At 42.8% G+C, this 16,965-nt stretch overlaps 1 protein-coding gene across 3 annotated transcripts in view; it reads left to right on the forward strand.

Annotated features, from left to right (window-relative positions):
- Nucleotides 1-16,262, forward strand: part of LOC121545879 (neural cell adhesion molecule L1-like) — a 77,476-nt gene extending 61,214 nt beyond the window's left edge. For 2 of the 3 annotated variants that reach the window (XM_045209447.1, XM_045209446.1), the window contains exons 12-29: nucleotides 95-206; nucleotides 447-607; nucleotides 894-1,053; nucleotides 1,560-1,684; nucleotides 2,146-2,247; nucleotides 2,841-3,038; nucleotides 7,959-8,029; nucleotides 8,273-8,498; nucleotides 9,116-9,231; nucleotides 9,545-9,764; nucleotides 10,102-10,224; nucleotides 10,706-10,882; nucleotides 11,174-11,287; nucleotides 11,466-11,615; nucleotides 12,420-12,551; nucleotides 14,485-14,557; nucleotides 14,955-14,966; nucleotides 15,358-16,262. In XM_045209447.1, the coding sequence (XP_045065382.1) occupies nucleotides 95-206; nucleotides 447-607; nucleotides 894-1,053; nucleotides 1,560-1,684; nucleotides 2,146-2,247; nucleotides 2,841-3,038; nucleotides 7,959-8,029; nucleotides 8,273-8,498; nucleotides 9,116-9,231; nucleotides 9,545-9,764; nucleotides 10,102-10,224; nucleotides 10,706-10,882; nucleotides 11,174-11,287; nucleotides 11,466-11,615; nucleotides 12,420-12,551; nucleotides 14,485-14,557; nucleotides 14,955-14,966; nucleotides 15,358-15,625 (2,540 nt within the window). In that variant the 3' untranslated portion in view covers nucleotides 15,626-16,262. The remainder of the gene's footprint in view (nucleotides 1-94; nucleotides 207-446; nucleotides 608-893; nucleotides 1,054-1,559; nucleotides 1,685-2,145; nucleotides 2,248-2,840; nucleotides 3,039-7,958; nucleotides 8,030-8,272; nucleotides 8,499-9,115; nucleotides 9,232-9,544; nucleotides 9,765-10,101; nucleotides 10,225-10,705; nucleotides 10,883-11,173; nucleotides 11,288-11,465; nucleotides 11,616-12,419; nucleotides 12,552-14,484; nucleotides 14,558-14,954; nucleotides 14,967-15,357) is intronic. The other variant, XM_041856768.2, reaches the window with a different exon arrangement.
- Nucleotides 16,263-16,965: the final 703 nt, after the last annotated feature.

The raw sequence follows: 16,965 nt of genomic DNA on the forward strand, positions 1-16,965 counted from the left end.
AAAATGTGTGTGGTGTGTGTATGTGTGTGTTCATGTATTTGCTAACAACAAGTAGGTCGCATTGATAAACCTGTTCCCCGGTATCCTGTTCCAGAGCTGCCTCCTCAGATCCTGAGTGCGGACGGACAGACGTACACCGTCATAGAGGGACAGAAGGCTGTTCTACACTGTCAGACCTTTGGGTCTCCCAGACCTAAAGTTACATGGTGAGACCCACGCCTGTATGAGTTTCTATTCTATTCTATGAAACCAGCTTATTTAATTAGATTGAGAAAATCTTCCAACAAAGAACAAATGTGTCACTCTCCTCATTGACAACCAGTCAGACAAAATCCTACCTTGGTCTGTTTAACGAACATTACAGTTCTGGCTCTCGGTTTTACACCTTCTCTGGCTGTGTTTTCTGTATAGTCATCTCTATGTATCTCTGTGTATTTCCTTTCCAGGGAGGTGGACATTGACGCTTCTCTACTGGCTGACCCCAGGGTTAACCTTCTGACCAATGGAAACCTCCAGATCACCAACGTCTCCCACGGCGAAGAGGGCATGTACACCTGCTCCATCAGCAACACCAACATGTCAATCAACGCCAAGCTGGAGGTGCTGAGTGAGTAGGCCATGAACCACACACAGGGACGCATACACACACGTATACATAAATGCCCACATACCGTACAACTCATGCTGACACATTCAATCACATGCACAGCACACACATTATGCACACTAATTCTCTCTCTCTCTCTCTCTCTCTCTCTCTCTCTCTCTCTCTCTCTCTCTCTCTCTCTCTCTCTCTCTCTCTCTCTCTCTCTCTCTCTCTCTCTCTCTCTAACCCTCTATCTAATCCTGTCTCTATCTAACCCATTCTCTTTCTAACCCTCTCTCTCTCAAAGACAGGACAGTGATCCTGTCTCCTCCCGGGTCTCTGCGTGTTCAGCCTGGGAAGACGGCCATATTTACCTGCCTGGGTCAGGTGGATGCCAAACTGACCCCCCCACACATCCAGTGGAGGAGGAGTGGACACAAACTCTTCCAATCATACGCGGAGGACAAGTAAGGACATGTTTAGTCTGTTGCTGAGAAGGCTGTGTGTGTGTGTCTGTCTCTCTGTGTGTGTGAGTGTGCACTTGTTTTCCTGCCTTATCAGGACACCAATGTCCTAACATTTCACCTTAATGTCCTGAAAAGGTAGGAAAACAATACCTTTTTTAGGTTTTTCAGGTCATGAATTTGTTCAAATGCTATTTTAAGCTTAAGGGTTAGGTTTAGGGTTTTTGGGTTAGGCTTAGGTTTAGGTTTAGGGTTAAGGGTTAGGGTTAGGGTTAGGGTTTTTGGGGTTAGGGTTAGGTTAAGGGGAAATGGTAATGGTAAAACAAATGTACACTCCAGAAAGTCCTGAAAATTCATGAAAACACAGCTGTGTGTGTGTGTCAGCACCTGTACGGCTCTTTACGGTATTACGATATTCATATTTACGGTAAAGGTATATGTATGACGACGAGACTATAATAATGACGAGGGTAATGACAATACTGACAAAGATGTGTCCCTATATCCAGGTACACGTTTGAGGGCCCAGACCTGATCGTGGCCAACGTGCAGACAGAGGACGAGGGGGTTTACGTCTGTGAGGTCATCACAAACCTGGATATGGCTGAGGCCAGCGGATCCATCACGCTAGTCGGTATGGAAATGTCCCATTTCAATGTCATATTTCATATGTAGTATGATGCTGCCAGTGCTTCTGTACTGTACTACTATGCAGTGATGCATTAATGCTGTGTTTTTAATACATTTTCCATAGTTGGTATGGAAATGTCCCATGTGAATGTCAAAATGTTTGGTATTGTGGTAAACCTCTGTTGTGTTATATTATGCAGTAATACGTTGATGCTGTGTACAGTAGACAGTGTACTCTAGGTATAACTTACTGTATGCTGTAGTAAGTTCAGAAACATTTTCCACTACAGTTGGTATGGAAATACAAACATATGATAATGAAAACACCATGTGGCATAATGTTTCTACAGCGTTTTGTATTTCTTTCTTTTAATATGTAGTGTTAAATTGATACTGTGCTGCATGCCTCAACTGGTGCTGAACTGTTAACCCTAAATTGATTTCTCCCCCACCCCCCCACTCCAGACCGTCCGGATCCCCCGACCCAGCTCCAGATCTCTGACCCTAAAGACCTCAGCGTGACTCTCAGCTGGACCGCTGGAGATGACCACAACAGCCCTGTCATAGGTACAGACATGATACTGAATGAACACAACAGCCAACAATACACAACTGACACTAATACTAGACCTGGGTTCAAGTAGGATTTGTTTTCTTCCAAACGCTTGATTGCGCTTGCCTGGCACAATGGAACCAATGTAATAGCCCCAACATTGCAAACTGCAAACCCCGCCTATCTGTCACTCCAGGCAAGCTCAATCAAATGCTCAAAAGTATTAGCCGAAAAAAATGTTTAACCCAGGTCCGATTGATACTAGATCACTGTAATGCTTTGAACTATAAACCCATAGCTATCGTATCATGTATTTCCCCATGGGAGAGTGAGGTCATGTTTCCAATATTATTTTCACAGCTGTCCAGGGCTGGGGACAGAATGGACACTGCTGCCTGCCTTTGATAACCAGATCACTTTGAGGCTTTGCACTTTGAATTACCAACCCCATATCGTATCATATTATATTATTGTATCTCTCCTGAGAACATGAAAACGTGTTATCTCATTACATGGACTGTGATTTCTCCATTGTCACATATTACTTAATATCTTCTGCTTAGTGGCATTGTCACTGATGGCTGATGCTCTCCCCCCTTCCCTCCAGAGTTTCTGGTGGTGTTTGAGGATCATGTTTCTAAGGAGCGGAGTTGGGAGGAGCTGAAAAGTGTTAGTGGGACCAAAGAGAGCGTGACCCTTGCCCTGCAGCCCTACATGTCCTACCGCTTCCGGGTCATCGCCATCAACGACATTGGGAAGAGTGACCCCAGCACGCCTTCTGACCTTCACAGCACGCCACCTCAAGGTTAGATACACCTACCAAGTGTGTTTGTGTGCGTAAAAAAAGGAAATGCCTAGTGGTTTCAACTCATGGAATCTTTACACCCGCTAGTACCTAGAATATATACACCCGCTTGTACCTAGAATATATACACCCGCTAGTACCTAGAATATATACACCCGCTAGTACCTAGAATATATACACCCGCTAGTACCTAGAATATATACACCCGCTAGTACCTAGAATATATACACCCGCTAGTACAGAATATATACACCCGCTAGTACCTAGAATATATACACCCATATACACCCGCTAGTACCTAGAATATATACACCCGCTAGTACCTAGAATATATACACCCGCTAGTACCTAGAATATATACACCCGCTAGTACCTAGAATATATACACCCGTTAATACCTAGAATATATACACCCGCTAGTACCTAGAATATATACATCCGCTAGTACCTAGAATATATACACCCGCTAGTACCTAGAATATATACACCCGCTAGTACCTAGAATATATACACCAGCTAGTACCTAGAATATATACACCCGCTAGTACCTAGAATATATACACCCGTTAGTACCTAGAATATATACACCCGCTAGTACCTAGAATATATACACCCGCTAGTACCTAGAATATATACACCCGCTAGTACCTAGAATATATACACCTGCTGTATAGTCCAGTAGATACATTTTGTTTTTAAATTAACTTAGGTATAGAAGCATTAAAATTGGCACACATGAACAAAACCTGATATAGTGCCATTTCATCAAAGCCTCAGGTCGGCATGTAGTGGTGGTGGTGAAAATGCAATTTTAGTTTTGGGTCATGGCTTCTCCTGTGATGGGTCAACATGGCCCCAAAAATATGTCGGACCTCATGGGTTTTTGAAGCAAATTTGTTCCTTATGATGAGAAACACTGATATACCAAGGTTCGTGGTTGTACATCAAACGGGGCGATGGGGCTGAGCCTTAGACTTTGAATGGTTATTATAGCACCACCTATGGGCCAATAGGTGCTGTTGGTATCTGAGTAGCAGTGTTGATATACTTTGATATTACCAATGTAGAAAACATTTTACTAATCGGGCATTGAGATATTGCGACAAAGGCAGAAGAATAATAAGAAAGAAAGAAGAATTACTTGCAATTTTGCTGCCAAAATCTATCAATGGAGATGTGTTCCAATGGTAAGTTCTGTCCCTTGATGAGAATTGTGTCCTCTCCAAAAGAAGTGTGTTTTTCATGGCCCTAATCTCCCATATACAGTGGGGTCTGAAATGATTGACACCTTTATAAAGATGAGTAAAAATTACTGTATAAAATAAATAATTCAAATACTGAGCTATATTGTATGCAAAAAAATATATCTTTATACTAATACAATTGCTCAGAGAAAGAGATTTTGTTTAACAATGTTTTTTTTTTTTTTAAGGTAGGGATCAAAATGATTGACACCCCTGTTTTCAATAACTTTCAATACCTCACCTTGCGAGAATAATGGCACTGAGCCTTTTTCTAAAATGTTTTATGAGTTGGAGAACACATTTTGAGGGATCTTAGACCATACCTCCATACAGAATCCTGAAAACTTGTGGTTTGAATTGAAGAGGGCAGTCCAGTGCAGACAAAGGATATCCTTGCAAAGTGAGGTATTGAAAGGAATTGAAAATAGGGGTGTCAATAATTTTGACCCCTACCATTTTGAGGGGGAAAAAGTATTACTTGTGAAACAAAATCTCTTTCTCTGAGCAATTGTATTAGTATAAAACAATTGAATTTTCCAATTTTTTTTAGCATACAATATTTACATTTACATTTTAGTCATTTAGCAGACGCTCTTATCCAGAGCGACTTACAGTTAGTGCATACATTTTTATACTGGAATCGAACCCACAACCCTGGCGTTGCAAATGCCATGCTCTACCAACTGAGCTACATCGGATTGGAATTATTTATTTTATACAGTCATTTTTGCTCATCTTTATCAAGGGTGTCAATAATTTCGGACCCCACTATACAGTATATAGTGAAACTAGCTCCAAACTAACTCTGAATCAAAGCTGTTCAATGGAGTTTCAGTGTTTTTGCAGTCAGAAGCATGCAGTCAGTGGAACCAGAGTTTATTTGCTCACACGGTCATATATGGACTACATCTTCTTACTAAATACATTCCCAATTTTGGTATTCCCGTTCCTGCTTACATCTAGAAAAATACTTTCATTTTCCAAGCTGTTTGAATAATGTTCAGTGGTTACTTCCTTTTGTGTTTTTTTACACACACTCTTCTGAGCAGAAGAGACACTGAAGAGAGAGACACGAGGAGAAGTCTCTAATCCTGCATCTCAGTATTCCATTCCTGGATTTGAGTATGACACACTGTCCCCGGGTCATCTCTTTTAGTCTTTTTCATGTTGGCATCATTCTCGCAGCGCACTAGACAGCCGACAATGAGCCTTTTAAAGTAATGTTCCCCGACATTTGCAGAGATCACATTCACAGTAAACACTACGCATGTGGGCTCAATAACAGCACTTTAAAAGTCTGTTATAGGGATATAACACAGCTCAGATTGATTCCCGACCTTTGCCTTGTTTAGATGTAGCAACAGTGGTAAGACCCAGACAGCCCAAACAGTACATGTTCTTGACCTATTGTGTCATAGAGAGTCCCAGGAGAACAAACATCAGAGTGTATAAACGACTGGACCTATACTTGGCACCATTGAAACATCAACAGGCAGTGAGAAAGACTTTCTGTACAGAGACAAAGGCGGACATATTGAGATATGATGCTGGCGGTGTGTGTCACTGTTATCCTGGGTCTTCTCCCTTTTACCTCTGAGGAACTCCTGAGATCATTGGAGCAGCGCAGCCTCAATCAGACTCTGGATAAGTGGGTGTCTATTGCTGAGAGTTCAGACCGTCCTTCCTGGGAGTTCATGCTGATGTTATCACATAGTGCATGGATAGGTGTCTCTGTGCCTGTTAGTACCCAGAACAACTCCCTTGACGTCACCCAGTTCCATGACTTAAGAGGAACATGCTTCAGGATCATCTTTAACTTGACTCTGCATGACAATAACACATGGACCTCAGTGATACCTGTCTCTGTTACTGAGGTCCTCCTGACAACATGCACAGACTGTCTCCTCACCCTGCAGAGATGCACTGAGGCTGGGAAGCCCTACAACTCTCTAAAGCTCCTTGAGTAGGAGAAGGGAGCTCACTGCTGTGGAACCAACAAGTACAATAGGGTTTCTTGCAGCTTCGCTGGGATTGGCATGGGGTGTGGGGGGTCCGTTGGTAGATTTTGACCATTTGTTTTGGATTCGTCATGTCTTCCTCATTGTTAGGAAGAATTTTAGTCCAAATCGGATGTTGGGTACTATATTTATTGAATATTATCTAAATCCTATTCATTAAAATTGCAATTTTGGGTGCAATCAATTAGCTTATCGGTTTCTAACTACAGAAATGATTTCAGAACAATCTTAGTGGGTGTCATGGCTTGCTGAATTTACATGGAATGACTCACATGACAATGTCTGCTCACTGTTTTACTGCTCCCAAACATTATCTTTTAATAAAGCTTTGGTGATTCAGATGTATTTCAAGGAGGTCTCACGAGCAAAATCCTTTATTGATAGGCTTAGCTACTTGGTGAATGCATTGGGCAGCTATGCTTGGTTTTTAATCAAATTAAACAAAAAGCATTCGTTTTTTATATTTCTAAATATGAAGTTCACCGGCACAAAAAGCACATGGGCACTGTGCGTCATTGGCTGGATAGGCTGCGCTTCCATTCTCAAAATCCATGCCATTACCAACCACGTTACCGCTAAGACCTGCTTCTGGAAGGTCTTAAATCTCCCCATTTGCGCTGTCTGAAATTTGCACTTTGGTGCATGTTTTTAAGGACACAGCTCAGATATTGCCAAATGTGGTGCAATGGTTTCCTGTCATGTTTCTTAAAGGTGACACAGTAAATAATATCATATTATGTATCCTTGTAATCAGTAGACTTCAGGGAGCACTTATATAAAACAAATTTGAAAGTAAAAGGTAACTTTGTATTTAATACATAATCAAAATTTGACTGCGATTTCTTATGGTTTCACATCATTGTTGCGATCATGAAGGAAAAAACAAAGGCCATATGATTGCTGATTAAATTAGTTCCCCAAACGAATACATATATTTTAAGCTATTTTGGGGCCACATAGATCCAACTCCGGGGAAGCCAAGAACCAAAACGAAATGCAGATAAATGCATTTTCACCATTGACCTATAGGGGCGCTAGAGACCGACCTTAGGCTTACAAGTATGCCAATTTTAATGCTTCTCTACCAAAGTGAACAATATGGTCTCTTTTTTTAGCTTATCATCTGGACTAGTAGTGAATATACTGTATTATTATCTGCATGTAGACCTACAGTACTTCCTAAAATAGATTGAACATCAAAACGTTCCCTATCTGCAGGGTCAGGGAGTAACTGATTCCATGTAATCTGATTATAAAAACACTAGATGATTACTTTTAAATTCAGAAAGGATGTTTGCAAAAAAATACATTATGGCAGCTTTCTGTTTCACAATGACATTCAACTCAGCATTGAAAAAAATATGCACGTTTAAGTTTGTTCCACCTGAGTGAGTCTGACCACAAGACAGAGGCAGAGACCACTATGATGACACACCAAATGCTTTTGATGGATCATTTTTCGTCTTCTTCTAATGCCTCTTAAGGGGAAAGCAATCCAAAAGTAACTGAAAGTAATCAATTTTGGGTAATCAAAAAGTTACATTACTGATTACAATTTTGGACAGTTAACTAGTAACTGTAACGGATTACATTTAGAAAGTAACCTACCCAACCCTGCCTATCTGATTTGGGATTCCACCCCCTTCCCCCCTCCACAGCTCCAGACAACAACCCTGAGGATGTGAGGAGTGAGTCTACAGACCCAGACACCCTGGTCATCACATGGGAGGTAAGACTCTTTCTTATGTAAGACTGTTCTGGCACCTTTTACATGAATGTTCCACCGAAACTGGAAAATGTGTTAATTAAAAAATAATGGGAGAAAAACGTTGAAAAGGCAGAAAATGGTAGGCTAAACTTGTATACCTGAAGCTCATCCCAAAAAACTTTGAAATGGCAGAAAATGGTAGGCTAAACTTGTGGGCTTGTGTGTACTCCCATTCTGATTGGCTCGTGTCCCTGTCTGTCACAGGAAATGGACAGGCGTGAGTTCAACGGACCAGAGTTCCACTACAAGGTGTTCTGGAGGAGGGTACTAGGTGACGGCCCCACCTGGCACTCTAATGTCACCACTGAGCCACCGTACATCGTTACTGAAGTGGGCAACTTCTCAGCCTTCGAGATCAAAGTACAGGCTGTCAATCAGAAAGGGGCGGGACCTGAGCCAGACCCTGTCATTGGCTACTCCGGAGAGAATGGTGAGATGTTGTTTTAGAATTCTGTCTTTCTGTAATGATCTCTCTTTCTTTATCTCTCTCCCTCCCCTCTCTATATTTATTTATTCATCTCTCTCTCTGAATCTCTCACAGACTCTCTATATATCTCTCTTTCTCTTCTCTCTTTCTGTCTCTCCCTCTCTCTCTGTCTCTCTCCCCCTCTGTCTCTCTCTCTCTCTCTCACGTTCCTGTTCTCATTCTCTCTCTTGTTCTCTCTCTCCTCTTTATCTCACTCTAATGACTATCAATTAGTCTATTGTGTTTAGGCCTACTGGAAAACAGTACAATAATAAGCACTCAAGTGATTATGATGCTGAGCAAGGTAATGACTGTATCTCTCTTTTCTCTTCTCTCTGTATCCCCGCCTCTCTCTTTCTCGCTCTCTCTCTCATCCCCCTCCCTCCCTCCCCCCTCCCTCCCTCCCTCCCTCCCTCCCTCCTCCCTCCCTCCCTCCCTCCCTCCCTCCCTCCCTCCCTCCCTCCCTCCCTCCCTCCCTCCCTCTCTCTCTCTCTCTGCATCCCCCTCCCTCCCTCCCCCCTACCTCCCTCCATCCCTCCCTCCCTCTCTCTCTCTCTCTCCCGCTCCCTCCCTCCCTCCAGTCCCCCTGGAGGCTCCTATGGATGTGGGTGTGGTGCTACTCAACAGTACAGCCATCAGGGTAACATGGGCAGCAGTGGACAGAGATACTGTCAGAGGACACCTACTGGGATATAAGGTACTTGCAGCTCATCCATTGTTTGTCTCCAGCTCTGGCACTCAGTGGTTACATGTTTTTCTCATTTCCACCTGTGACCCCTGTAACCTCTTCCCTACTCTGTGTGTCAGATCAACATCATAAACATTACATTATGGCTACATAGAGCCTTATAACCCATTATAACCTCTTCCGTCCTGGATCTTCCTGATGAGGTTTGGCTCTAGGGGCCACTAACCGGGGCAGCATACATTACACATCATGAACATGACATTATAGCTACATAAAGCTACATAGAGCATTATTAACACTTATAACCCCTTCTATCCATCAGATCCACCTGACAAGGTTCGGCTCCAGGGGCCACCACCGGGGCCGGAGGGCCAGAGAGCCAGAGAGCAGCATGGTGGTGGAGACAGGGGCCAACGAGGAGAAGAGGGTCCTGGGGGGCCTTAGACCCTACTCCCACTACACCCTCACTGTCACTGTGTTCAACAGCAAGGGAGAGGGGCCCCCCTCCGACCCCCCCCTGTCCTTCAATACCGACGAGGGAGGTGAGAGAAAGAAGGGAGTGGGAGAAAATGAGTGGGTGGGGTGAAGGAAAGGAGAGGGAGAGGAGAGGTGGAAGGGGGGTGGTATTTTGAGAGAGAGGTAAATGGAGCAGAAGGAGAGATGAGGGAGGGAGATGGGAAAGAATAGATAGATGAACTAGAAAAAAAGGGTCAAATAAAGAAAAGCGCCATTACATTTGGGGGGATGGAAAGAACACAAAAACAGATACTTAAACTAAAGACAAGAATGGGCTTTGATGCGTGTGTAACGGAGACAGATAGAGAGAGTGTGCACTGCAGTGGAAGCATATCTAATCAAGCCTGTCTGTGTCCCTGTCAGCTCCTGGCCCCCCCATGTCTCTCCACCTGGACAGCCCTGCAGAGACACAGATGACCCTCCACTGGACCCCCCCTGCTCAGCCCAATGGGGTTCTCAAAGGATACCTGCTGCAGTACCAACAGAGTGGGTATCTTTCTTTCTTCATCTCTCACTCTTTCTGTATATCTTTCTATCTTTGTCGTCTATGGTACCCATACCTTCATCTAGACCTTAATTATATATACTTCTCTGTCTTGTAAAAGACAATAATGCTTCTTGACGAGTCAATAGCCATCTTCTCACTGAACATCAGTGACATTGACATATTGTTGATGTATCACCAGTCACTACTGGAGATGGCTAGTGGTAGTACAATCAATATCAATCAATCAATCAATCAATAATTAGCCATCCATACTTCAGATTCAGATCATCAATACTAAATCAATATCCCTAAGGCTAATTCAGACCAACTTAAAATGTTATAGATTAAGTCCAATGTAGACTCTCCCCCGACAGACATTTTCCCGCTCTAAGACTGCATGTGACGCTAAATCAGAGACAAACCTATAACATAATTTGATTGCCCGTGATTGGTTGGCTGTTCCTTTATCTCTTTTTGTAGTCGTGGAGAGTGATGACAGCCCGGTGCAGGTGGAGACCATAGACGACCACACGCTGACGAAATTGACCCTGAAGCAGTTGGACCCCAAGAGCCGTTACCGCTTCTACCTGAGGGGGCGCACCTCGGCCGGGGACGGAGAGCCCATCACAAGGGAGGGCGCTACAACGCTGGACGGAGGTAGTACTGCAGGAGGATTAGAATTAGATGTATTTTTTTTCTTTATTGTCCATGCAATGTGGAATTTTGTAATCGGCTTCACACACATAAAAACAGACATTAAAACGTTATGTTTACTGGTGTGTTTATCACAATGTAGTTATATTGTGGAGTATTAGGGGTTAAGAAATATTATTACAGCTGGTTAACACTAACAGGATGCTGCTCCATTTGTTGGTGCAAAACTGATCGTTTGAAATTGTGAATGGAGGGTGAGAGAGCTTATAATTACCCCTTCTCAACCGTTTCCAGCTCCTCCGTCCAACATCAGCTTGTCTGTAGGAGAGAAGTCTGTTAACCTGAGCTGGGTGCCAGGCCAGAGACACAGGAGTGTGGGCTTCCAGGTCCAGTACCTCAACAAGAACAGTAAGCTACCAGCTGACCAACAGTATGCCTGTGGGAAAACCTTTTTTTCACTCCCCTGTCTGTAAGCAAGAAAAAAAATGAATATTTTGTCTATTTCCATGTGTGAACCACCCTCTCATTTTTACTGAATAAATACATAGAATGAACAGAATAAACAAATACATTATTTTGTCTCCAGGCGGTGGAAAGTGGAAGCAGTCTGAGAAGCTGAACTCGTCCCAGTCGTTCTACCAGCTGAAGGGTCTAACCCCAGGATCACAGTACCGGCTCAGATTCACCTTCAGCAACAACACCTTCTGGGAGACAGAGATCAGGACCGAGGGAGCAGGTAGACCTAGCACACACACACACACCTAGATACACACCGCACACACACACACACCTAGATACACACCGCACACATGATTCACTTTTAACAATAACACCTTCTGAGAACAGAACCGAGGGAGCAGGTAGTGAGACAACACACACACACACACACACAATGACGCAGGCAGGCAGGAACACCAGAGGAGGCTGGTGGGAGGAGCTATAGGAGGACGGGCTCATTGTATTGGCTGGAATGGAATTCATGGAATGGAGTCAAACGTGGTTTCCATATGTTTGATGTGTTTGATACCGTTCCATGTATTCCAGCCATTACTATGAGCCCATCCTCCTATAGCTCCTCCCACCAGCCTCCCCTGACTACACACACACACACACACACACACACACATACATACACACACACTCCTCTGGGCCCACTGCTTGCGTCTGACAGCAACACTCTGCTGCAGCTCTATCAGTGTGAATTGCTTCTTCTTTTTTTGATGTCCTAGATGACATAGACTAAATGGCAAAGCGTTCAGCCGCTATATGAAAAGTTCAATTAGTGGTATTTGTTTTGGGCATTGGACTGTATTCCCTACATCTCTAGTGTAATGTATGTTAGGTTACGTCCGTCCGTCCGTCCGTCCGTCTGTCTGTCTGTTAGTGTGTGTGTGGACTGAGCCCCTGTGTGTGCGCTCCAGATCCACTCTCTCTCTTCTTAATCTCTTCTCTTCCTTTCATCTTTTCTTTCATCCCCATCCCTCCCGCTCCGATCCCTCCCTCACTCTCTCTCTCTCTCTCTCTCTCTCTCTCTCTGTAGCAGTGGTGGATGTGCAGTCAGGTTTCGCTACTCAGGGCTGGTTCATTGGGCTCGTGAGCGCCATCGTGCTGTTGCTGCTGGTACTGCTCATCCTCTGCTTCATCAAGAGGAGCAAGGGGGGAAAGTATTCAGGTAGGTCTAAATATAGCAACATGCACCAGACAAATACCTGACAAACCAGGTCAGGTCTAACAAACCACATATACTGTAGAATGTAGTTTCTAACAAGTAGGAAGTTCTAAGAAACTACATATACCAGATAGTTTCTGAGAAACCATACATGTCAGGCAGTTTGTAACAAATGTTATTTTTTTATTATTTTATTTAACCTTTATTTTGACAGGGACGACATATTGAGACCTAGGCAACTCAGGTGTCTATACTTCAACAGAAAAGTTAGATAAGACGGAAGTTTATGAAGTAGGGCCTTGTAAACAAAATGGGAGTAATGTAGAGATCTACGGGTCTTTAGCGAATACAGGATACAGTGATGAATATCTAAACTGTCGCCTGTAACAAAACGAAGGGCGCTATGGTGGATGGCATCCAAGGGTTTAAGAGTAGTAGCAGCTGCACTTTGATGAATAATATCATCATAATCAAGAACAGATAAAAAGGTTGACTGAATAATCTGCTTCCCACTGCTTAGAGAAAGGCACACTCTGTTTCTGTAGAGAATGCCAACTTTAAATCTTAGCTTCTTAACCAGCTCATCTATGTGTTTTTTAAACGTCAAATCCATATCAATCCAAATGCCTAAGTATTTATATGCGGGAACACGTTCGATTGGAGAACCATCTAATGAGTGAACATGTAGTTCATCTGAAACATTCTTACGAGAGTTTAAAAACGACATGTATTTCGTTTTGCACTTATTAAGCATGAGTTTTAAATCAGCAAGCGATTCCTGCATAGCTATAACATCTGACTGTAGTTTTGACACAGCCAGATCAACAGTCGGGGCAATAGCATACATAATAGTATCATCCGCATATAGATTAAGTTAAACAAAATGTTACTGATTGACCAATGGTGTTTATATAAACAGTGTTTTTTATGTACTTAACCCTATCATTCACGATAGCCTGAGTTCTGTCACCAAGATAATCATGAAACCAAGAACAGGCGTCAGAGCTCAGGCGTATCGAGGACAACTTATTCAATAAAATAGCATGAACAACACTATCAAAAGCTTTTGACAGGTCCAAAACAAAGCAGCACATTTCATTTTAGTGTCTAAAGCATTGACAAGCTCATTAACAATTAAAGTGGTTGATGTAATAGTGCTATGCCCAGGCCTAAACCCGGATTGATTTACATTCAAAATACATTTATCAGATAAAAGAGAGCAAAGTTGTACATTTACCAAGGATTCGAGAATCTTAGCTAGAAAAGAAAGGCTTGAAATGGGGCGACAATTATTAAGATCACTACTATCCCCGCCCTAATGGAGTGGCAGTTATTTCCTGATAACAATGTAATTTATTTTTATTTTTATGGGTTATTGAGCCAACAATGATGGGCGCTGCACACTTAACCAAACCAGGATCCAATTTATCGGCCCCCTTTGGATTTCTTGTTGTCTTGGGCTCCGGAGTGGCGCAGTGGTCTAAGGCACTGCATCTCAGTGCTTGAGGCGTCACTACAGACCCCCTGGTTCGATTCCAGGCTGTTTCACAACCGGCCGTAATTGCGAGTCCCATAGGGCGGCGCACAATTGGCACAGCGTCGTCCGGGTTTGGCCGGTGTAGGCCGTCATTGTAAATAGCCTAAAAGAAAAGCTTTGACCATAATTTATCTGATCTTTCAGCAAGTTTCCCCTATCAGCATCCAGCCCAATATCATTGTGAATAGGCTTAGAAGTTCACATATATCAGTCAAACAAACGATACGTAGCAGACCAGGTAGCTCTACGAAACCACAACGCATGTGCTCTGCTGCTAGTTCACTGCCTGGCCAGTGTCGGTCATTACCAAACCCCCAGCCAGCTACTAGCTTAGAGAGGAGCTTTTACTGATTAATGAACAGATACTGAAATTCAATAACCTCTCTCTCTCGCTCTCAGTCAAAGATAAGGAGGAGGGTCAGGTAGACTCTGAGGCGCGCCCTATGAAGGATGAAACATTCGGAGAGTACAGGTTGGTCTATCTAATCAGATTATATATTGACTGTTACGCATTGATCATCTATTAATATATATTTACTAACTCAAGCCTGCTGATCATATCATCATTGAATATTAGCACAGAGTTAAAAGGATAGTTCATCCAAGTTACAAAATGACATTTTGGTTTCCTTACCCTGTAAGCAGTCTTTGGAAAAGGTAAGACAGCAATCCATGTTTTGGCTTTGTTTACCTGGTTGCTGTCACCAAATGCTTACCTTAAACCCAATGCAAGTCAATATCCTCCAATTTAGCATGTTTTAAATGTCATGCCAAAATCAACATGATCGCTTTGATTCCCTGATTGAAAAATTAAAAGTAGGTTTTTATCATTATACTCTTTCCCCTAATGCTTGCCCCTGCTTTTCCAGATCTCTAGAAAGGTATGATGTAAAGTGTTCTACTGTGCATGCAGCCTCTGCTACTTATTTGAAATAGTGAATGTTTTTTGTAGAGGCTCTCCTATTTCTCCTCTCATTTGCCCAATATCCCTTACCCAATACCCTTCCTGTGGCAACATGATGCAATACAAGACCTTGGTATGTCAACCACCCACAGATAGTGACAATCTCTCCCACTACCTACCTCCCACCTCCTCCCTCTCTATCTCTGTATTTTCTTTACCCATCTCTCTCTCTCTCTCTCTCTCTCTCTCTCTCTCTCTCTCTCTCTCTCGCTCGCTCTCTTTCTGCCTCTCCCTCCCTACCCCCTCTTTCTCTTCCTCTCTCTCCCCCTCCCTCTCTCCATCTCTCTTTCCATCCCTCCATCCTACAGCGATAACGAGGAGAAGCGAACAGCCAGCCAGCCGTCTCTGTGTGATGAGAGTAGGCTGTGTACCAGTGAGGACAACCTGGATGGTTACAACAACGGCAGCAGTGCTGTCACCGAGGTGAACATGGAGGACTCCCTGGTCAGCCAGTACAGCCGGCCCAGCGAAGCCACCCCGGACCCGGGTACACTGCAGGACAGCTCCCCCCTCAACCCCACCACCACCACCCCAACACCCACCACCAACGACCTGCCCAACTCGGCGGCCATTTAGATTAGACTAAAGTAAGAGGCCGCCATTTTAGATTTAAGGTTACTAAGGTTACAGGACTGTCTGTCAGACCAAAACATCTCTGTCAACAACGTGTCAACTATAACATGTCAACGATACAAACATACCCACAGCCCACACACTTCTAGCTATCTATAATACATGGGCTTATCTACTCGACTGACTTTTCCATCGATATGCTCACTGACTATGATCAATATACTACTGACCATTTGGATACATCTGTTATTCAATAGGGGAGAGTGGGGTAAATTGAGCCATTTTTTACATTCAGAATCACTCCGTCAAGGGAACTATAGTCTTCTTTCTAACAAAGATATCTACATATATTTCAGGATGTAGTGTATCTCTGGAAATAATCCAAATTAATTAATTAACATGACAGTTTTGAAAACAGCGTGTCCAAAAAAGTGGTCTCTTGTCACAGCTTACCCAGGATATTGGATATGTTGAGCCACGGGACACGGTAAATTTAAGGCACCTACAAATTCCTGTACTGAATAACAAAATGACCACTACCTTTTTAACTTCCTTTCCCAAACCCAATTCAACACAATCACAATAGTTTTTTTGTCTTTTAGTCTTTTAAAAGATGCCCTATGCAGAAATCGCTCCGCCATTTCCTGGTTGCTAAAATTCTAATAGTTCGCATAATTTCAGTTTATGGGACAAAACAAGCAAGTATAGTGTGGAGAATAGTTGTACTATCTAAACCACTGTGAATATATATTTTCCATAACCAAAAATATTGTATTTTCAGCTGTTTGAAGCTGGTGTACAAAACCAAAAGTAAAAGACGAAAAAACTAAACTTAAGCACGAGAAGCATATAAATAGTGCACATAGAACAGATCTACCGCTTCTTACACTTGCTTTCAATGAAAATGACAGAACTCAAATTTCTATTTGAATTTTGCCGGGTTTCCCAACAAATTACCTATTACAGCTGTAGCCCTTTCCTGCAGTCAAATGACCCAGTGGCCTCATGGGTGGAATGTTATTAATCTTTTTCATCATTTTATAATTAATAAACATTTAATTTTCTATTTCAAATGGTTTTGTTATATTTCAGTCTTCTGTGATGTATATAAAGTGTAATATTGGGATGAAAACTCAAAATGGAATACATTTCAACTCTATATCTGACATGGTACGTCTTCTTTTTTGTAAGCTCAGAACCATGTGTGTGAGGTGTAAACTTTTGTTTCAATGTGGGTTGCTGCTCACAAGAGACACTGTGTGACCCTGATTTAGGCCACTTAAGCATCTTTTAACACCTAACAAACACTTTGTACTATTTTTGACACTTTTGACATAGGCCTT

This window comes from Coregonus clupeaformis, chromosome 30, assembly GCF_020615455.1.
Source record: "Coregonus clupeaformis isolate EN_2021a chromosome 30, ASM2061545v1, whole genome shotgun sequence".
Classification (NCBI taxonomy): domain Eukaryota; kingdom Metazoa; phylum Chordata; class Actinopteri; order Salmoniformes; family Salmonidae; genus Coregonus; species Coregonus clupeaformis.